This window comes from Ciconia boyciana, chromosome 13, assembly GCF_034638445.1.
Source record: "Ciconia boyciana chromosome 13, ASM3463844v1, whole genome shotgun sequence".
Classification (NCBI taxonomy): Eukaryota; Metazoa; Chordata; class Aves; order Ciconiiformes; family Ciconiidae; genus Ciconia; species Ciconia boyciana.
This window is the reverse complement of record NC_132946.1, coordinates 2,448,728-2,470,279: the sequence shown is the minus strand read 5'-3', so window position 1 is coordinate 2,470,279 and position 21,552 is coordinate 2,448,728. Positions and strand designations below refer to the sequence as shown.

At 44.4% G+C, this 21,552-nt stretch overlaps 1 protein-coding gene across 2 annotated transcripts in view; it reads left to right on the top strand.

The window, feature by feature from the left end:
- The window catches only part of LMF1 (lipase maturation factor 1), a 207,288-nt gene that overhangs the window by 16,885 nt on the left and 168,851 nt on the right, over nucleotides 1-21,552 (top strand). Inside the window, exon 3 of one of the 2 annotated variants that reach the window (XM_072878190.1) lies at nucleotides 8,736-8,746. The exons of the other annotated variant lie outside the window; for it this stretch is intronic. Coding sequence (XP_072734291.1) covers nucleotides 8,736-8,746 — 11 coding nt within the window. The remainder of the gene's footprint in view (nucleotides 1-8,735; nucleotides 8,747-21,552) is intronic. 2 annotated transcript variants of the gene reach the window in all.

The following is a 21,552-nucleotide window of genomic DNA, read 5'->3' as shown; positions in this document are numbered from 1 at the left end:
TCTGAGACGTCACTGGACAGGCAGGAATGGATGTGTTGGGCTGTATTTAACTGTGTGACCTTGGCAAGGTCTTTCCATCAGTCTATATCCTGCTTTATCTGCCTGTCTGGAAGTAATACAAGCTTGTACTGAGGGACTGTAAGACTTAATTGATATCAGCTTTACAGATATTAAAGTTTGAAGTGCAAGCAAAAATTAATGTTGTGGCTGAATCCAGTGTACAATTTTGTGTATTTAAAAAAAAAAGTATCTAGGATTTTAGAGGAATCGCATTAACAAATATCACCTTGATGCGTATGCTAAATTGGAGTCATCTGAAGTTTGCTAGGGGCTTTGCAAATAACCCGCTTGCAAAGAACCCTTTTTGCAACCTGGCTTTATTTTTCTAGCTCTCCAAAATATCCCAATGACAACAACAACAAGAAAACTTAGAATATCTTATTCCTTTATCTGGCCCTGGCCTTGGCAATAAACCTCAGGAATTTCTTTGTTATTGTGGATCGCGGCCTCGCATCCCTTTTACTCCAAACTCCCCTCCCTCTTTCCCCAGAAAGAAAAGATTATCTCTAGAAATGTAAACCAAAAGTTGAAGGATCTCAGGGGGTCATCCTTCCTGTCGAGGGAGCTGCTTTTTGGCACTTCCTACTCGCACAGAAGAGAGGAAGCAGATCGGTTTCAAAGAATGCTGTGAGCAGCCGTGAGCAGTTGATAGGACATATTACTGAAAACAAAGATTAATACCATGTGACACTGTTGCCTTGCAGTACAACTGGGAACTAATGAGGCTAATGAGAACCATATTTTTCTTTGAGAGATTAAAATTTAATCATGGCTGATGTCAGAAATGAATAATTTAGTGTTCCCCCCCCCCCCGCCCTCGGCATGTGTAAGGCTTCCCCTCCCTGCCCTAGGCTGGCTTTTGGTTTAGCAGCAGTCCTTGAGGGGGGCCAGCCTCTTGCCATCTACTCGCCTGGCATTCGGCATGGCTGGGAAGGAGGAGGGTGATGCCGTGGCTGGCTGGCCTTCCTTAGTCCCCAAGACCTGTAAATGTGTGCTCTGCAGCATGAGGTTACTTGTCTTGGTTGAGGCAGTTGAGTTAAATGCAGGTGGCAATGGCTTGTATGCCATTAATTTTGGCTGGGTTTTTTAAAGGGGCGAGTAGGAGCAAAGAATGCAGTTGCCATAGGATGTCCAAGGAAGTTTGAGTGTGCTCCTGCCCACGTCTACTCCAAAAACCATGCATTAGTCCGTGAGAGTGGTGTGGACTGAAAAGGCAGGCAGAGATGAACCTGATTAAGAAGCCAGGTCTGGCTATGACATGAATTTGAGAAGATCTGCGTGAGCTGTCAGTAGAAGAGGAGCTGCCAAAAGCCTTAAGGGCTGTCAAGGGATGCTTCGGTGGGGTCTCGGGCTGCACTGGGTCTGGTCGCTGCCTGCTTCTGTGAATATATTCCTGGAGAAGATCTGACCTGCGGCAAGTCTAACTTGCCATTGAAACATGATATGAAAAACAAGAGAAGAGGCTTTGGTAAAATGGTGTGCTGGGGTTTTTTGAGCAGCTGCAGCATGGAGATTGCAGCGTTACTGCTGAGGCTGTTCATCTGGTAGCAAGTAGTGCCTCTAAGATTAATGTCATCTGCATAATGTGAATACTTGTAGGAACTTAAATAGGTTTAAAAAGAGGGAAACTAAAGAGGAATTTAAATATTTTACATTGATTGGTTGCATGTATTGTTTTGACTTGTAATTCCTGGCTTCGCTTCACTTAATAATAGCACCTTTGGAGGATAGTTTTTCATTTAAATCTGCTGTAAGATAGCCAGAGATCTATAAAAATTTATTCACTGTATGTAGAAGAGATCATGTCTTTGTCTACAGTAGAAAACAGTATTGTGCCGAGGGTCCCCTTAAGGTGCGTGCAGGGGCTGTAGCGTTCTGTCCGTACCGCAGCGTGCCCCGGGTGTTCGGGTGCTGTCTGCTGCTGCTCCCACGAGCATCCCATTGCCAGCCAGCTCCTTCTGCCCCAACACGTGCTCTGTCTGTTAAATGTGTACTGTGGAATTGCCTTCTGAGTCCTGGTTCATAACCTTTTATCACGTTAATCCCAGTAATAGCTTCTGTCTAAATGTCAGGACTGTTACCTGTATCTAGTATTAAGAAAACATAGAAAAGCAGTGGTGTGTGTCTGCTGCTTCGCTTTGCAGAAAGCCTGACAAAATGACTTAACATCGTAGAGCGTAATGCTTTGATAGCACAACAAATGTCAGCAAAAGGCACGTAGCAATATTCTTTCACCTCCTTCCTGCTTCCCCTGCCCCTAACTTGATTTCATGAGAAGACCATGTTAAAACGTCAGCGGCAATTGGAATGGGATATGGGGTAAAGCCGTCGCACAGGGAGCTGCGTATACTCTATAGACAGTTAATAACACCCCACTGTTTCCTTTGCATAAACTGTCTCTAGATTCCAATCACTTCTGCAAATCACGGCCGATGAGAAAATGAGAGCAAAGAAATTATCAGAAGATTATGTGGTTAGTGGCGTGGCTGTGCAGTGTCTGATGTACCACAGGGCTTTGCCAGAGACTGAGACAAATATTTTTTAATTGCTTATTATCTGGCACATCTAATTGCCAGCTGTATTCAGTATGTAGACTTGGGTATTGATTCCACAGCTGAAAGATTTAGGAAAAGAATGAATAATGGCTTGGTTTTTTTTTTTTGAACTGTAACTTGCCGGATAGCTTCATGCACCCAGTCTGGTCCAGCACACGTTCATGTTGTTTAACTCATCTAACTTCTCAAAAAGCTGTGGTTGGAAAGAATGTTAATACAGTGATTGGTACAGCCGAAAAGCAATCAGGGGTTAGGGAAGGGTCCAAGCCGTGGTGGGATCTGTGTTTACTAACTTCCCTAAGGGTCTTAATCCAGAAACTTATTCTTGAGAACAGCGTTTGCTACCAGTGGTGCCGGCTCATCACTGGGCTGGGGTTACTGCACAGCCAGAGTTATTTGCAGGGCTGAGCTGCGTTACTGGAGAAATGTTTCAGGTCTGTCTGGGTAAACAGCAGCTCTGTCCTGGAGAAGGGGAGGCAAGCGACTGCAAAAACAAGCAAGCTCTCTTGGGGGAAGGGTCTGGGGTAGAAAGTAGGTGGAAACTTGCATTAGAATAACTCATGTCTTTATGAACTTGGTGTAGAGGAAATGACCATGCTTTCACTGAAACCCATAGCCTTGCTGCAGACTTCTTCATTTAATGGGGAATCGTACTCAGTCTGCAGAATGGTTGGCAGTGGGGGGCCAACCTTTGGAGAGAGATTCATTAATGCAATTAAATGATTCTCTTTTTTTTTTTTTTCCCCTCTAATCAAGGAATGGAATTACTGACATGCAGTTTTCCTGGGATTTTACCTGCCAGCATGCTGGCAGCAGAAATAGAAAACCTTTCTGCTGCTGGTCGTGAAAAAGCAGGATTGCAGCGCTCGTTTCGTGCTGCCTCCCCGTGCACGCACGCACACCAAACACCGCAGTGAGACTGACTTCTTGTTCTAGGGCTTGAGCGTGTTCAGGCTGATGCTGACCCCTTTATTTTCCATCAGTTTCTGTTTCCACTTGCCACGCATATGCTTTTCAACCTTATTTCTGCCTAGGGAAATGCAGCGATTTCGGCAGGTCGGGCAGCCTGGCGCAGCTCCTGCCAGGCTCTGGCAGGGCAAAGCGGGGTGGAGGAGCTGCGGTGCTGCTGCGGTCGCCTTCCTGCTGCCGGCTCCCGTTCTCACCTTTCCTGCCTTGGACTCACCGTTCGGCTTAAGGAGCAGCTCAGAGTAGGGTTCCCGAGGCTGCCATTTCAGCATCTGGTTTTGGCACTTGAAGGATTTAACCAAAGCAAACTTCACTTGAGTTTGGCAAATTTTGCAGTCGCATAAGCCAGGGCTTGTAATAATTTTTAGCTTTGGAAATGAGCACGGACAGAACAGTTGGCGAGTGCCGGGGCTTAGCTGGGTAATTCGCATTTGGTCTCTTAACCAAGCCTGGTTCCCTGCCTCGCAAGGGGAAAATAAAGTGGTGCTTCGATGGCTTGCCGCCTGGGAGCTGCCGCTTGCTCGGCCGTGGGGAGAGCCGTGCGGCAGTGCCCGACCGCGTCGTGGCTGCGTGGGGTGGGCGCGGGTGTGAGCACCCGGCGTGGCTCCAGGAGGGTGGCCGTCCCATTCCTCATCAGCTGGTTGGCTCCAGCTCTGCTCAGGCACCTTTCCCAGCGCCATGTGCGAACCAAGGAGTAAACCTCATCCTTGAGCACTCTTTTTTTAATGTTATCCCTGTTCCTTCCATTTAAATGTGGATGTTGTAATTACAGAGCGCAGAATCCCAGTTTTTAAAGAGATCTGTGACCACAATAAAGTGAATCCAGAAACCAGACGAGTGGTTTCATTTACTACCATTCCAGCTTATTTCCTCCCCCCACGACCGCTGTGCAATACTGAAGGCTTGGCAGCAACTGAAACCAGCTGTCAAAAATGTTTCGTACCCCCACACTTTTAAGTTAATGATGTTCTGAAATTAATGGTGCACTAGACTAATTCTGTCATCTCATTTTGATGGACTCTCAGTCTCTTGCAAGTGATGTTTGCCAACTGGCTTCTTTGTTTTGAGGCAGCGCACTGAGGAAGTGGATCCCCAGGTGCCAGGTACCGTACATATATATACATTGAAAAGATGGGTTTTTTTGTCCTGAAGTGTTTACAGCTTTAATTTGGTTGGTATAGTGTGGCTCACCAAACGAGCTTTTAGGCACGTAAACCAGTAACTTTTAGGAGCGTCATGTGCAAGACAGCAGTGGATGAGGTTTTCCACTTCTCGGAGCTGGGAGGTGTCAGCCAGCATCTCGGATCTGGTTGTCACATTGCGCTGGAAGTGGCTACGGCCCCACGCCGGGCAGAGAAGAGGCACGAGCTTCGGCGGCAGGGAAGAAAGTGGCCTGTTGTGGTGAAAAGCTGAAGGACCTGCGTTTGATTAGTTGAGAAAAAGGAAAACTGGGAAAGGAGACAAAGATCCTCAAGTGCCTGAAAGCAGCAGAGAGGATGGAAATTAGCTGTTCTCTGTGTTCGCTGTCTCTGCGTGGATAGGACAAGAAGCTGGTGGTTTACATGGTGGAAAGGAAGATACAGGTTAGACATAAGGAAAAGCCTTCTAAATGTACATATGGAGGAACACTGGGCTGAGTACCTGGAGAGGGAGGTGGGGTCTCCATCACTGCTTAGACAGGAGTCTGTCAGAGGTGATTCCCACAGTCAGTCCTGTCTTGGGGCAGCTGGATTTTCCACATTTTCTATACTTTCATGGCTTAGCCCTTTTTTCTCCCCTAATGCAATGCCTGGATTTATGGTAGGCAGCATCAACTTTCCCTGTTACTGAAATCTTGGAAGGAAGCTCTTCACCCTGCCAGTTGTGTGTCCATTTGATTGACCGTTGTGGTCTGAGGCTGCTGCTGTCTCCTGGGGAGATGATCCCCTGCTTCCTCCTCTCCCTGGCTGGGTACTGGAGGGAAGACCGGGGCAGTTAATATGTCCCATTTCCATCCTTCACAGGGAAGGGATACCTCACAGTGTAGCTTCTGCCTGGTTTCCATTGTGCAGAGGTGCTGCTGTGGAAACCTCGTTACAGCAGATTTTGGAGCCGTATCCTGATGGAGAATAGAAAATGTGTCTGTACTACCCAAATACCTTTTCCCCCATCCCAAGTTATACAGCCCAGAGAATGAGAGAGATTCATAATGGAGATGAAAGTTGACATCTGGGTTCACTTTCTGTAGAGGATGTTCTCCATGGAGAACAGTGAGAGAAGCTGTTAACACCAGCTGTAGATTAGGGATGCAGCAGGGAATTATCCTGCCTGTGGAAATGAGTTTAGTTGGAAGGATCTTGTGGTGTTGGGCACTGCTGGGATGTGAATGGTGGGTAGGACTGTTGTTTTTTTTTTCTTTGGATTATAAATACAGATGTATTTTCCTCGTAAGCATCAATAGATGTAAGGATAGGAGTTCCTGTCTATGTTCTAGTACCATTTCTTAATAGACTCTATTTAGAATTTTGTCATGTTTTACAGACTAATAAGAGGGGTCCCTGTCCCAGACAACTCTTGCATGAAATAATCTGTGTAGCTATGGGGTAGGTGAGCGGAGAAGGAATGTAAATTTGTTGGGCAAGTCTGGCTGATCTGCTTTTCCTCCTCCTTGAGCAAATAGAAACCATCATCCCGCATGCTTTGCAAGCAGAAAAAAAAAGTTGTTATACAGAAAAGGCTGTGTTTTCTGCTGGGTTGGTTTGGGAGCTCCCTGTTCGTTTGCACAGTGGTGCCCGCGTGTGGTTTGGAGACGGGGGAAGCTCTTGCAGAGCGGAGTCTTCAAACCCAGCTCGGCTCCACGCTGCCTTCACCACGGGCACTGACAGCGGAAAGTATTTTCTTCAGGAGTGATGTAGTTTAAACTATGTTTTGCTATCAATTTTTGCTTTCCAGGAATATACTTGAGCTAGAATTAATCAGCATGACAATGTGGTGAAAACAATTTAACCCAAATATTTGATGATGTTTATGATTCCCAGCTGATACTTACAGTCTTTCTAAGTGTGACATGAAGTTTGCCTCTAATGACAAGTCATGGCTAATTACATTGTTTCTCCAACCAGAAAACAGAAATGACATCACATTTTAATTTGATTTAGAAAATCTGAATGGAATATACTTTGAATTTGCAAAATTTCTGGTTTTGACAATGTGCAGATCAAAAGTTACTCTGTTGAAATTTGCCAAAAAACCCCAAACCCGCAAAATCAAATCCATGTTTTTACTTGTCATTATCTGTCGGTAATGTTTCAAATGGCAAGGCAGGCAGTAGGAAAAAAAAAATACGTTTTTTTCATAAACACTTCTGTTTACTCCGTATAAGCAAGGAAGAGGACCTTGAAAAGGAAAAATGGTAATTAGGTTCCAGACTACAACCTGAAGTCTGCAGGAATTGGGTACCTGCCTGTTTGTACCTATAAAAAATAAAAAAATCCCTGCAAGAAGCCCTGCTGCTTTTATGTATTTGGAGTGGGCCATTTGGTTTGGTTTCCTTGGCATTTGTATCGCAGGCTTCTTCAGAGAAATAAATTCACAAGTGTTTGCCTGTCATCACATGACAAGTTATGGAGCCTAGATTGATGTAATCAGCAACAGACACACGTCAGAAAACTTAATGTGGTTCAGAAGAATACAATATTTTATTAATTCCTCATTTTGCATGTGTCTCTGTGTGTGTGTTTTAAATGAGCCTCAGGGGGTTCTTAACTTCTGCCAAGAAATAAGAATAATTCGTACAAGTTTATGTTTAACTGCACCACAACTGTGGTGGAGAATAGCAAAGTTAGGTTGCCCTTAATGACAGATATCTTTATAAAGAGCCGCTTTTATTAAGAAAGTTAAAACTTATTGTGCATTTTAAAGTTATTGCTCTCTATACCTCAGTAGCCCTGTATGAAATTGTTGTTAAATATGTAGTAAAATATTTAGATTGATGGATTTTAGAACTATTCGAACTACATGGTATGAGTATGAAATCTGCTCACCTATTCAGGATATTTTCAGTAAGAGCAAATTTTTCTGAAAATCTTTAGAAGTCTGAGGTGTTTTTTTGTTTTGGGGTTCTGGGTTTTTTGGTTTGGTTTTTGTTTGGTTTTGGGTTTTTGTTGGTTTTTTTTTTTTTGGTTAGTGTAATGCAATATGCTGCAGATACAAATAATAAAGCCCTGATGTGGGATTGAAGCCATAATGGGAGTAAACTGTCTGTTGAAGCTGTCTGTTGGAGAACAGCATCTTAAAACTTGTTAACCGCTGGGTTTTACTTTTAATCGGAACTGGTAATCTTATAGAAAATCACTATGTTGTAGGTAAGGCTAACTGTAATTTCAATGAGAAGACCAATTAACAAAGCAAGTTAAAGGATGCATTGGAGTGTGGCGAAAATTCACATGCAAATGATGCGATAAGCGTGTATCGCGTTTCCTGAGACACTGAGGGCTGGTGAGCATCTAGTACACAGCACGCAACTAGCAGATGGCATGGTGCTAGACTTTTCTGTGTTCCGAAGGGAAAAAAACCCAATGAATAGCTCACCAGCGAGAAGTAATTTCTTGCTTTTCAGCAGTGTGGGCTTCATCAGCGCAGAAGTATGCATTATGCTTTGTGTTTTTAACAACTTCAGTTGTTGCTTTTTGCCTGGGAAGTGCTTAGCATGCTTTGGAAACCATAAATGAATAATCTTGTAGTGGAACCTGGTTAAGCTGCGCTATCAACTAGATTGCTCGCTCAGAGGAGTTTCTCAAGTCAGAGGGAAGGTGAGGAGCAGCCCTTTGTGAAGCCTGTCGTGATTTTGGACTGTGCTGTCTCTGCTGGGCATGCTGCTTTAGTGTCTTTATTGAAAGAAGGGTGGCCAATTGCTTGAAGTGCTAAATAACAGCTTAATTTGCCCAGAAATGAGGGAATTTGCTCTTCTTGCATTTCCAGGTAGCAGCAATTTACCATTTAGTGCCTTTGAGTTGCATGTTACATGGTTCAGGCATGTTGCCGTACTCCTTGACAGATGCATTTTGAAACTCAAAATGTGTGAAGTTTGAAATAAAACTACTAGGAGACATAGGTTCCTACAACTGATCAACTGAGATTTTAATTTTTTTGCTTTTTCTTCATTTTGTTTTGCAGGTATTCCTTTGGTAAGTGAATAAAAATGAGAAAAAATCTGCAGTTATAATGTATTGGTGCATTTGTGGGTATGTAGCTTTTACATTACTCTAGCTTGCTTTCTCTACCTCTCTGTCAAATGTTTAAATTACGATTGTCTCTATTCTCTGCCTTTCACTGACTTTCTTTCTGCCTGTATGCCCTTAAGGAAAGGAAAACGGGTGTAAATTCTGTAAATTGAGATTGAAGGAGACTTGGTGGAAGGGTTGTGTAAGTATCAACAGCATCATTTGGAGGGTGACATTAAAGACGAATAGTTAAATAAGCATGAGGCAACCAAGCAAAGTGAGGTCTGAAGGACATCCCCTGGGAGGGAACGTGTTCCTCCTAAATTCCAATTCCTTTTCCACTGGTGATTTGTATGAACGTCAAGAACCTCTTACTCGTGTCATCTGCGTTCCCACTGGTGTGTGGTGCAGACGTTACTCCCTTGGAGATGTGGAAGGTTGATTCGTGCTTTGCACAGGTTGGGTTTTTTTCAGCATTGAGTACTCCAACCCACAGCTGGAGTCTAAACAGAAAGTTAGAAATCCCGGTAGAAAACCTGTTTCTCTCTGTGGAAATATGAGGAAAACCGCTAGTGTGCTTCTGATTTTCTGGGAAGTACTGCCGTGGCATAATGTCTTAAAACAGCCTGTTTGGCCGTGTCTTCTCATCCTTTCAGCCTGGTGCTCGTGCTGTTGGATGGGTGGGTGGAGAAGGATGCTTCATCACTGCGTGGATGAAAAGGGGATTCGTATTCCCAAGTTGTCAGTAGCCAGTCACAAATAGAAATTTGGTTATTCTAATATAAGGCACAAGAATAGTTAAAGTCCATTTGTGTCTGTGTATTATGGAGGCTTGCAAAAGTAATGACCAAGCATGCCTCCCCCTTCTCCTTCAGGGAATTGCATGTCTCCTTGTTTACCAATTGATCGTTTTAATCAGTTGTAAGTGAACGAACTGTTTTAGTGTCTGGGGGGTCACTGAGATGGTGCTTCACCAAGTGGAGAAGCAGAGGAGTACGGAGAATTGTTTCCACTCCCGTGTGGTTTAAATAATACTTTCACCTCGGATCTGGATATTTTAACCAGCTGGACTTTACAATATGAATCCAGACTTTTGTTGGGTTAGTGAGGACACCCATCTTAGTTTTAACTCGAGTTACTCACCTTCTGTATGTGTGTTAAACTCTCACTGCTAGCTGTAGAAAAACTGCTTTTCGCAAGTGGTGTTTTATCTTTCTTTGGCCTTTCTTTATGTCCCAACTGGATAGCCACCCTATGAGGATTACTGAAGTCCTTTGTACGCAGTAGGGTCTCTGCCTTCCTTGTTTTTGGCTTAAGGGCTACTTCTGAATAAGATGAATGAGATGTAAATCTTGAGTTACTTTTGTTAGAATACAGGAAAACCACAATATTTTTGTTATAATATAGCTGAAACAACAACATTGTCATCCATTGCGGTAGAAGTACATTAAATATTGCTGAGCTCTGGAAGCCTTATTCTTTGGTAGCATCTACTTCAAAGCAAGATCTAAAAAAAAAAAAAAAAAAAAAAAAATTCCTGGAGAGATCTTTGTAAATGCTGACTGTTTCCTATTCCCCTCCAGGAAGTGTGCTTTTTTTGATACATCTTAGGATGGATTTTGGTAGCCTCTATTAAAACTGCAGGCTGTCCCTATGAATTTTAAAGAACTCCAGAGTCTGGAAATAACAACAAGCTGTTAGGCCAAATGGGATCAACTGGTATTGCCACAGGTTTTGCTCTTTGCTCTTGCTCCTGTCAGGTAACAGTTATTAAAAACACTCCTCACTTCAGGGAATGAACTATGAAACAGCCGTGCAAGAACTTTCACAGTGCAAAGCACCAGCCACGTTGGACTATTTATCTTTGAAAGGTGAAGAGGTGCTCTGCAGTGCAAGTCCTGGAGCGGGCGTCAGCCTGTGGGTTAGTGCTGTTCTGAAATTAGCCAAGCTGTAATAACTTCTTGGCTTTATTTATTGTTATTCGGGTATAAATTTGGCTTTAGATGTAGCGTGGCGTGTTTCAGTGAGCGCGCAGCGGTTTTACATCGGGTCCCTCCCCGTGGATAGGCACAGCTCAGGCGTGCAAGGCTCCCTGCCAGGAGACGGGAGCGCCCGACTTGATGGCCCCTTTTCCTCCCTGCTTTTGGCAGTGCAGTGCTCTGGTTGCTGAGCGTGGACTGTACTCTGGTGGGACTGCTTGTTGGCTGGAGTATGCTGGATTGCTTTGGTGCTTCCTAGCTGGAGCTGAGGCTGCTGGGAGTCTTGGGGATGGATGGATGGATGGATGTGCTGCCTGTCCTCGGTGGAGCACGCCGGCAGGGCCAGCAGCCAGGCAGCTCCTGGAGAGCTGAGCTTCCGTGGCAACTTCATCCTCAGCCTAAATCTCCTCCTTGAGCTTTGCTGTCCCAAGGGCCTTCCTCCATGGCCCTCTCTGTTCGAGCCCCTTTCTAGGTGCCTTGGTGACTTGTGCATGCCACCACGAGCCAGCTGGCCTCTCTCAGCACCCTTGGTCCTGGCTCAGCCCCAGAAATGGCAGGTCTCCCTCTCTCTGAAGGTTGCAGCTGTGGTGCTGGGACTAGAAAGAACCAGCAAGGTCCACTTGTTATTTTATCCTTCTTTAAAATTCAGGACATCTTTTGTCCCTGCTTAGAATGAGACCAAAGCTGCTTCAACAGATTTGTGGTGTTGACAGCTTTGCTGTTTCTGACCCTTTCTGAGCCAGGGTGTGCTCTCCTAGAGCAGTAGTTCCTGATGATGCTTCTGGCTGAGATACCTCCAAGGACTTCTTTTTTTCAGTGGAAGCCTGACTTAATATAGAGATTTATTATCTCTGTTCTAACAGAGGCTTTGAAAAAGATGATGCTCTTTTACAGGCTTTCTTGTCCTCTTTCTTCTGTTCTGCCTTATTATTGTGTTAAGTAGCCCCAGATATTCAGAAGACAGTTTGACAGCCCGAGGTATGTCCTGAGATACTGGTCGAATGAGACAACAGCGGAGAGCTAAGCAGAGCTGCAGAAAGGCTGCAAAGATCACGTGAGTTGTAATGGACAGGCACATCTCTCTGTAGAGTAGAACTCCAGGTGTGGTGTGGGAAAATGATGCAACTGTCCAGGGAGATTCTGACTCCACGTTGTTGCCTCCATAGCTGTCGGATACCTCTTGGAGCAGCAAGCTGGATTCCCAGCAAGGAACATGCAGAAAAGACAGAAATGTGTCTGTTTACCTTTTGGCTATCAATGGGATCATTAAACAGAAGGGATTGAGAAGCAGCTGATCTTATTTGATTCTTGATGCACAAAAGTGTCCTATTTGGAGCCAAAGCAAATGTTTCCTTGGGGATCGGTCCAGAGCGCCTTGCTTCTGCACTCTTTGCAGGCCAACTGTATGGCTAGAATTAGAATCATGTTTTAAAAGTAAGAGATTTTTTTTTTTTCCTCCTACGGTAAACTTTCTCGTTAATTTTGGTATGGAGAGAAGACAATCACTGAAGGTTGAATTAAACTCCTAGTTTTTTTCCATTATCTGTAAACATGGAATAAGCAAATAATTTAGTTCATACCCATGCCTGCCCCCAAATTTTGTATTGCATCTATCATCTCAGAATTTAAGATGAAGTGTGTTTTGATTAGAAGTAGAATAAAAAGTTGAGAGCCGAGCGTATGTAATTCTCCATTACTTGCTAAATCCTCACTCTTTACTTCAATGCAAATTGTTCCGAGGAGGATTTTCTTTTAAAAGGTCTTCAGGGATCTTGAATTTTAGATGTGCATTGACATAAAATGAAATGTTAGAGTGCACAGCTGGGGTTCTGGCTTTTGCTGTACAAGATTGAGATGTTTCTCCTTTGTGAGTGCATGTTTCCAAGGAAGGGGCAAAGTTTTCATATTAGTTGCGCTATACTAGTGAGCAGCGCTGCAGTCACAAAAGAAAATGAGAGTAAGTTGAAAAGACTAAGGTCAAACTTCACTAGTGCAGGTCCAAAGCTTAGCTTAAAAGCGTACTGAGATGGGGATGTGTCTGGGCTGAACTGTGCCCAGAGCTAACCCGTCGATTCCTGCAGACCCATCTGCAGCGTCTGCGTGGTTGTGAGGTTGCCCAAGTGCAAGAGAATTCACTGGCAGAGGTTTGCTTTTTCGCATGGCAGCACGTAAGTATCATGCTAGCACCCGGTGGCACTTGTTACTCCGGGAGCTCGCTGTACAGATGGCGTGTGGGAGAGACACTGGCAGCGGGACGTGGAGGACGGGTTGGTCTGTGTCATTCCCGAGGAACTTTGTTCTGTTCACAGCAAGAGACCGCGGAGCTGCGGCGTGAGCGTCCCAGCAAGCCCCTGGGAATCGCTGCGGGGTTGAACACCCAGATGGCCATAGGCTGCTATTTATTCATCCTCCCCCCACGCTGAGATGGGAGGGACGGGGCTGCTTACCGACTGTTCCTGTTCCTGGCTAATATTGTGATCTGCTGTTCCTATTTCTCGTGTAAGAGTGGGAAACTTTTCTCTCTGTCTTATTAAATCTATTTTTCAAGCTGTCACTTAACCAGGTCTAGTGACAGAGTCGGATGTTTATGTGGCCCTGGACACTTGAACTCTGGTGTTTTCAATCACAACAGCACCTTTTGCCAGCCGTTGTGAATTAAATACTCCTCGTGACCTTTTACCCTCGCCGCTCTTAAATTCATGCTTTAAAAACAGCTTAATGAGGGGTTTACTGGCCCAATTGGAAGTTTTTATTAAAACCTATTAGTGTGCTAGAGTAGCCTGCCTGAAGGAAACGATTAGCCCAAAGCAACTAAACTTGGAGCTGGCCCCTAGCCACACCAGGTTTTCACTAAACTGTTTCCAGACCCACGTTAACCCTAACACTGCAGCTTGCATGGTATTCATATCCTCTGCTTTAATTTATAGCTTGTCTGATTCTCTCCCCGGCCTTTCTCCATGTTCGCGAAAGCATTTTGTTTTAATGTAATTAGACCTGCATTAAAGGGCAACGTGCCTTCACTCAGGCCTGACTCGTTTGAGAACCTCAATTCAGTGGAAGTGTTTCCCCAAAGTCCTCTGCTGATGCCGCCCGGGGAAGGAGCTGCCCTCCAGATGTGGCGTGGAGCCCGCTTGGACAAAGCCATGATGCTCCCGGGGCCCTGGTTAAGCTTCCCATGAGGAGCATCCCAGCATCAAGTCGGTGAGGCAGCTGCATTGGCGGAGCACCCCGGGGTTTGAAATTAGGCTGTGTTATCTGGAGGACACAAACCTCGGGATAGCACACAGGAGCTGGAGGGTGGAAATCCCGGCTGGCTTCTGCTGCTAACTTCCCGTTGGATATTAACTTATTTACACTAAGTCCATGTTTTATATTCAGAACTGGGCCAGTGGTTCTTGCCCGACTTAAAAATGAACTTCACAATGCTACTGAAGCCCTGTAGCCATTATCTTTGTGTTTTGTGCTCACATCTCTGTGCAGCTGAGAAAAGCAGGCCAGAGCTCCTACTTGGTAAGCAAATTGCCGTAGCGAGTCCCATGCCTCAAAAGTGCTGAGCCACTATCCACTTCGTACGTATTCCCTTCCCGTCCGTGCGCCTGGCTGCTTGTCCAGGCTTCCTGCTATGTCTCCTTCTGAAACCACAGAGTCTTTGGAGAAGGGACTTCCAGTTCTTTTTTTATATTTATATATTTTTGGCACAGTAGCTTGCCTGTTTGTAGATGTCTGCAACTACTGAACTGAAGGCATGAAATAATACAAAACTTATAAGCTGTATTTAATGTTTTGCTGGTAGTTTTCTTTGTTGCCTGGCTGCTGAAATGACTGTCCATGTGTTAATGGTACATCCCCAAAGTAATGATACATCACCCAGGGAGTCACTGATGTATGTACTGAATGCACTTGTCAGGCTTTATGTTTTTCATTGCTAACCTATAATCAGGGAAGGCAAGTTGAAGAGTGAGACACAGACTCTCACTTACAAGACCTTGTTATAGCCTGCAAAGAAGCCAGATTCCCCCCTAATAAGATTACAGGTAGTAAATATCAAAATTAATAGAAAAAAACCATGCAGTTGCCAATGTACCAACTACCCTGCTGTTTAAGTGACAAAGATTTAGGTTCTGGGATGCATTTTGAGCATCATGAAGTGATTTTCCATAAACAAAGCACAAACCAAAAAGCAACTGGTCCTTCTCTGCACCATGTGTTTCCTGAGTGTCACCTCCTGTCTTTATTTTTACCGGCATGTGGATGCACCAACCTTGGGAGGTACCTTTTAAAAAGAATGTTTAAGGAAAAATCTGCCATTAAAGTTATTACTGTAAAGTAGTGCCTTTGATTGCGGCAATTATGCAAATGATTTTAAGGGATAAAATACTTCTTACCAAGGACTGATGTAAATGGTGGTGCTGGAATGAGCGCATAACTTCTTCAAACAAGACCTTTCCATGCAAGTAATTTTCTTTCAGCTGTTTGCCATGTTGCCTGGATGCCGACCTGTGTAACCGATGACCGGCCTGCGGATGTGATTTTATTTTCTCTTAATACAGGAATGTAAGTGGGTGGAATGGGAACGCTGGTCTTGCAGAAACTGGGAAACCCTTTCCCTAAGCAAATTGTTTCTCCACAGCTCTTGTGACTGACTTTTGTCCTAGCCTTAATAAAAAGGAAACAAACAAAAATGCTTTTTGCAGGCAGAGACTTTCCTCAGAAAAAGGCGAGTTGGACTGGGTGGCTAGCAAGAGTGGAGCTCTCCTTGATGAAGGCTGTTGCCTTAATGCATTGCCAAAGTTAAGTTAAATGAAATTTCCTCCAATATTAGTTTTAAAGCAAAGAAGTCGGATCTTTGTCTTCCATAGTTTGGAAAAACATTGGCCACGATTAGAAGGCAAACATATGTTGTTGGTGTGGCCAAGAGACTTACCTCCTATTTCAGTCTGTGGTGCTTAAGCTAAGCTTTTAGCTCTTGGTGGAGCAGAAATGCAGTGCATGGCATCAGTTATGGGTAGGTTTACTGTTCCAGTTCAAATAATTCACAAAAGGCGTCGATGGACAGTCAGTGCCTGGACTTGGACTAGGTCAAGGATGTTCTCCCCATATTACGGATTTGTTGTCATTGGTCCTCCTGCAGCTGGCATATAACGGCATAAAAGCCAAAAGCCTGTCTAAAGTCGTTACAGTGAGCAGTCGTGGAGATACAGCAGTATGGCAGGGTGCCCACACGTGACGTGAGTGCCGTTCGTGCTCTGCGAGGTAGCTGAAGTGCTGCCTCCCTTTGAAACCTCAGCATTAAAGGTATGGTGGAAATGCAAAATGAGTGTGTGTTTTCATTAGTGATATGTCCAGTCCGCCTGAAAACCCGCATTGTGGGGAGAAAACTGCGGGAATTAAAGATACAACGGGGGGGGTGGGGAAAGAGGTCTTGAAGGTCTGGTAGCACAGATGTCACGTACGGGTCTTGGGATGCAGTGGATTACAGGGTATTTTGTTCAGTGTGTGCTTCAAAAATGGGCACAGCCTGCACGAGGATGCAGAAGCCTCCGTCTTTGCCAGCAGTGGCGACAGGCAGCCCTGTTGTTCGGTCGGTGTTGGGCTCACACGCGAGCGCTGCGTCTCTGGCGAGCGCTTGGATGCTATCACGCGGATCGAGCTGCAATGCCCAGTTTGGCTGGAGCAGGTGTAGTAATTTGCAATTATAATTATAGCTTCTGTTTTTGCAAATCTGTGTGCAAATAGCAAGGGTATTGTATTCAAAGCTTCATAACCTCCGCATTTTCTCCTGAAATGCATTCTCCCCTTTTGAGTGCTTTTCCTCCTTTATAAGGAAAGGATTTAATGTGCTTACTGCAATGGTATTAATGTCTGCTTAGATTTTTATCCTTTTAACAAGATTCTAACGAGAGAAAATTTGTATACATGAGTATTTATTTTAAATCTGGGCATCTTTGTACTGGGAGAAAGACAATGCAGTTCGATTAACTTTAATTGCTGTAAGTATGTAAAGGTGCACCTATTCACAGATATACCTGAACAGTTTGGTACTAGCACTGACTTCACTTGTGTGCATTATAAAGCCAGCACTTGTTCTCCTTATCTTGCATTAGCGTCTCCGTTATCTGCTATTCTGAGCTTACGTTGGATTTGTGTTAAGCCTTTCCGTTAAACTTGTGACTTCGTGCAGTGTTCCCAGTTGCGGCTTCCTGTGCAAAAGCAAAAACAAGGCTAGGGTTAATAAAAGTGCCAGCTCCCTTCTTTAAAAAAAAAAAAAATCTTTATAGTAGCCTTTTCATAGAGAGGTGTATCTGAACAAAGGCACTGGCTCTGATCACGCTCAAATTTTTGAGCAGGACTTGACTTATGTCCAAACATCCCAGCTTGGACTGATTGCTACTTGTTTGTGTAAAAAAAGAAGGCGTTGCTTTTGCCAAAGAAAAAAGCTTGTTCCAAACTCACTGTAGGCAAGGGGAAATGCTGCCCACCACCAAAAGGCTGCTACCGCTTCGGGTGGAGGTTTAGCACTGTCTAAGAACGCACAGGGACGGTGCAGAGTGAAACCGGGTAACCTGAACACAGCGTCCACTTGTTTGGGGGGTTTAAGGAGGTCAGATGTACTTACGCAGTCGGAGTGTGGCCGGGAGATGGTGATTAATTTCCCCACTCCTTCAGAAAAGCCTGTGGGAATTTTAATGACCCCAGCGATAAGATCCTCAGGTTTGTGCATCATTCCGAAAAGCGGAGCTCCACCTGCCCAGCCCTGCTGTAACGCTGGGTGTGCTCGGATTCGGGACCGGTTCGGCAGTGAGCAGGGACGGGGAGGTGCAGCATGGGCGCGAGTGCCATCTGCAGAGCTACCATCCGTGTCCTACAGCACAGAGGGGTTTCCGAAAGGTAACGAGGCAGGTACGACCGCTCTGACCTTGCTCATGTTGTGGGTTAGCAAGAGGTTGCAGCAGTGGTACTGACTGTTGGGAGTTGTTGCTTTTCCCTCTTTTGGTTGTTCCTATTTAATTTCACAAAAGTGTGAATTTTCCCTCTGCAAAACTGGAGCAAAGTCTTTCAGCAAGGCTAGCTTCATACAATAGCCACAAAATTGTTCCTGTAAATACTGTACTATGCGTTTTATTTTTTCCTTTTGCTCTATTTTTAAAAACAAAACTCAGACAACTTTTTGAAATAGGATTTTATTAAGTGTTTAGGCAATTACAGAGGACATCAGCTTTGTGTTACATCCTCACCTCATTTATGGGTTACTGCTGGTTTTTCTGCTTCTGAATAGTACCCTCTTTCTGGCCGTAGCGCTTACCTATGTGTTACTGTGTGTGAAGGGTCTTGAACGTGCTGCTGCGAGCTGCCGAGCAGGAATAATGGCACCCGTGTTTGGCAGTATGTGATACATCTGCCAAATACATCTACAATGGCACCGTGGTCCCCGCAGTATGCGATAAATGCCAAGAGTCAGCACAGCCCAGGCGTAGTCCATCTACTTGGTTTTACCTTTTAGAAAGCAGTCAGTTCTGGTGAATGTGTCTTGCAAGCCAGAAGGCCAACATAAAAGCGTAATACACCTCAAAAGTGGGAGATAGATAGTAAAGTTTTTTTCTGATTTTTAGTGAGAAAGACAAGTTGGGGAGAATCCAGTGAAAACAATGGATTAGCTCCATGACGGTGCTGGCTTCAACAGGCTGACACTTCTCAGCAAGGCGCTGCTTAAATTCATTGTGATATCGCCAGGCTTTTGATGGAAGGAGGATGAGAGACGGGCAGAGTTGTCTTCAAGGCATGCTTCGATCAAAAGTTCAAGTCTGGCATGGGAGAACAAGTTTTATTTTTATTTTTCTATTTTTCTGAAGTTAAATAAACCTTGATGTGCAGAATAATCCCTGACTAATAATAATAAACCGAAGGACATCCAAGGAACTGCTGCCGTTTTTATTTTTCGTTAACCACACTGTCATTTCTAACGTGCATCTGATTTAGCTGTCTGGTTAACTATTCAAATGCCCTTTTTCTGACCTGATATACATCACATAAAAGTTTTACGGCAGTAATTTATAGAGGATGATTACGGCTCTGAATGTAAAGTTTTGGAGCACCATTCTTGGGGATGATGGGCCTTGTTGGATGTTCCCAAGGTGTATGGTAGAATTACAAATGAAAGCGTTGAGGTCTTGGGACTTGGCATCTCTGGGCAGCAAAAGAAAGTCATGTGTGGACTTCTGAGGGAAGGTCGGTGGGAGTATGGGCCCTTTTTAAGGAATCCAACTCTATTGGGATATTCTTCATCCTTCCTTTATTCTGGATTTGATCTGGAGCATGAAAGTTTGAGTGGAAGTCCATAGATTTTGGATGCTTTCCTTCGGGAATGTTTGAGGAACAGAAATGCACTGCCGTTTGGGTCAGGTTAAATGATCTAGATCTTTTGTCTTTTTTAATAAGTCGTAGGACTCAAAAAGCAATTTGTCTGGAGAATCATCAGCAGAACTGCACCATACCCTGAACGTCTCTGGGCAAAATCCCAACTGCTCGAACGCGGATGTGGAGGGAGCAGTAACAGCATTGCAATGGAAACGGCGTTTTGGAAGGCAGAACAACACTGTAGTATTCCTGCCCAATTGTATCTGGTACTAAGTTTTTTTGGCCATGCATTAAAAAAACAGTATTAATCCAGTGACTTGACCAATAAAACAAAGGGCCAGTTTCAGGACACGTATCCTAGTGTGCTCTCATCTATTCTTTTTGTCTCCTTTTTCTTGCTCGGAGGAGGAGTAGTGTGTAGGGTGGGTTTTTTTCCTTCTTTAAGTCTTCTTTTTAAGGGTATTTATTTGACTATTTAAGGGTATTTATTTATGTTCAATGCTACTGAGGGCTAAAGAGGTTAATGTATTTATGCTGGCAGAGTCCCTTTTTGAAGCCTGTGCGTTTCCTCACAAGTCTGTATTTTGAAGTTTATTGCATTTTCTGTGTTCACGCCACACATAAAGACCGGTAGAAGTACTGGCGTTGGGTAATGGAGTGAGAGCCAGAGGTCAAGTTTGATCTTCCTCTAAGTGCTGGGCTCCTTGATCTCCCCGGAGCGGGGAACAAGCTGTCACTCTTCACTGTCTTTGCAGAAATTGATGCAAAAGTGAGTGACCACATGAATGGAGCCGTCTCTGGATTTCTTCTTCAAGTTCCTTTGTCCAGAAATGTCGTTTCCTTGAAATGGAGATTATTCGTGGGAACGCACCGGTTTGAACAGATTTCTGGATCAGGAAGATGAAGTCAACATTTTTTAAATTGTTGCAAGTCTTTTTGTCTTGCCATCTTTAAATTAGAAAAAAGTGCGTCATAGTTCAGAGAGACTTAGTATGGGGAAATATAGAAAGCAATTGCACTTATTGTAGTAAAAAGTGTGCTTGCATTAGTGTGTTTGTGCATGCAAAAAAATGGAGCTGTGCAGCACCTCAAAGCTGAATTAAGATCAAATCTGTAGACTTAGTCGCAACCAGAAAAACTGCATTTCCTTGCCTCTCCCTGGATTTAAATGTGAGCAAACTGACTGCTTTGTGGGAAGAAAGTGTTTAATGACTTAGCATCATTTAAAACCTGTATCTTTGTAAACTTAATGGGATTTGACTGCATTCTTGAGCATCGTCTGAACTTCAGATTTTGTGTAAAATCATTCCAAGAGCGAATATGCAAAATCTGAACCAAAAGAGAGGGCGTGCAGAACAAAGTGGTGTCTCAAAGATACCGCCTCAGGGAGCTCGGGCCTTGGAGCTGCCAGTTTTCTTACTATCCCCAAAGCATCTTGTTTGACTGTAAGGAATTTACTGCGGCAACTGGGAGTTGAAATATCCTGTGTGTTTTTTATATGATTTGTGGCATCTTTGCACAGAAGTCGAAGCTTGACGCATCTGCTTCCTACTGAGCCCTGTGTGCTTCAGCACGCTGCTGGGTGGGATGTCCTTATTTTGTTAAATACCATACTAGCGCTTGAGTCTTACAGTTTTGTTATCGGTTTTGGTTTAAGGACAATGCTACCTAGCCAAATACTTCTGACCACCTCCTCATTGCATCTACCATGTTCCCTTAAACTCTTAAAAAATTTGATTCATTTATTTATTTTTAGTCTAGCGAAATAATTTTCTCATGGGTTTCTTTTCCGGTTCTAAACTGGGTGAAACCGCAGTGTTAAGCCATCCTCTTCCCAGTCATATATAGGAAGTGAGCGTGAGCCAAGGTACATATTTTATGTTAGTCAAAAGAGATAAGTGTCAGGATTTCAAAGCAAATTCCACCCTCCAATTTCCAGCGCTGAAATCTCTGCTGTATCTTGGCTCTCATGCCTTGATTCAGAACAGTTGGTGCTTTTATTGCAACTCTCTTGTATTTTCATATTCTTTTGTGTGTGGGGGGGTGCCTGCATGCATGCCAAAATTATCTGTCCAAGTTATAATCCCTCTAGGAAAAAAACCCTTGAATGGCAGGAAAACTGCAGGTAGCAAAGCCGCAGAGGGTGCTGGCCCGCGAGCCGCAGGTGTGCCGGCCAGGAGGGGAAGAGGAAGGGGCGTGATGCCGTACTTTATCGTCTCAGAAAGAACAAAAGTGTCTCCTCTCCTCGCTCAGCAGAAGGCTTAACGCCTGAAGGAGGTGGTCCGTCCCCAGGGGTACGTCCCTGTTGCGGGAGCGGGGAGGCTGTGCGAGCGGTGGGGAGGGAGATGAGCTGGGGCCGTGGTCCCGCTTGCCTGCTGCGCATTAACCGCACCTTCCACGTCCTGTTTCCCTTGACATCAGATGGGGATAAGGCTT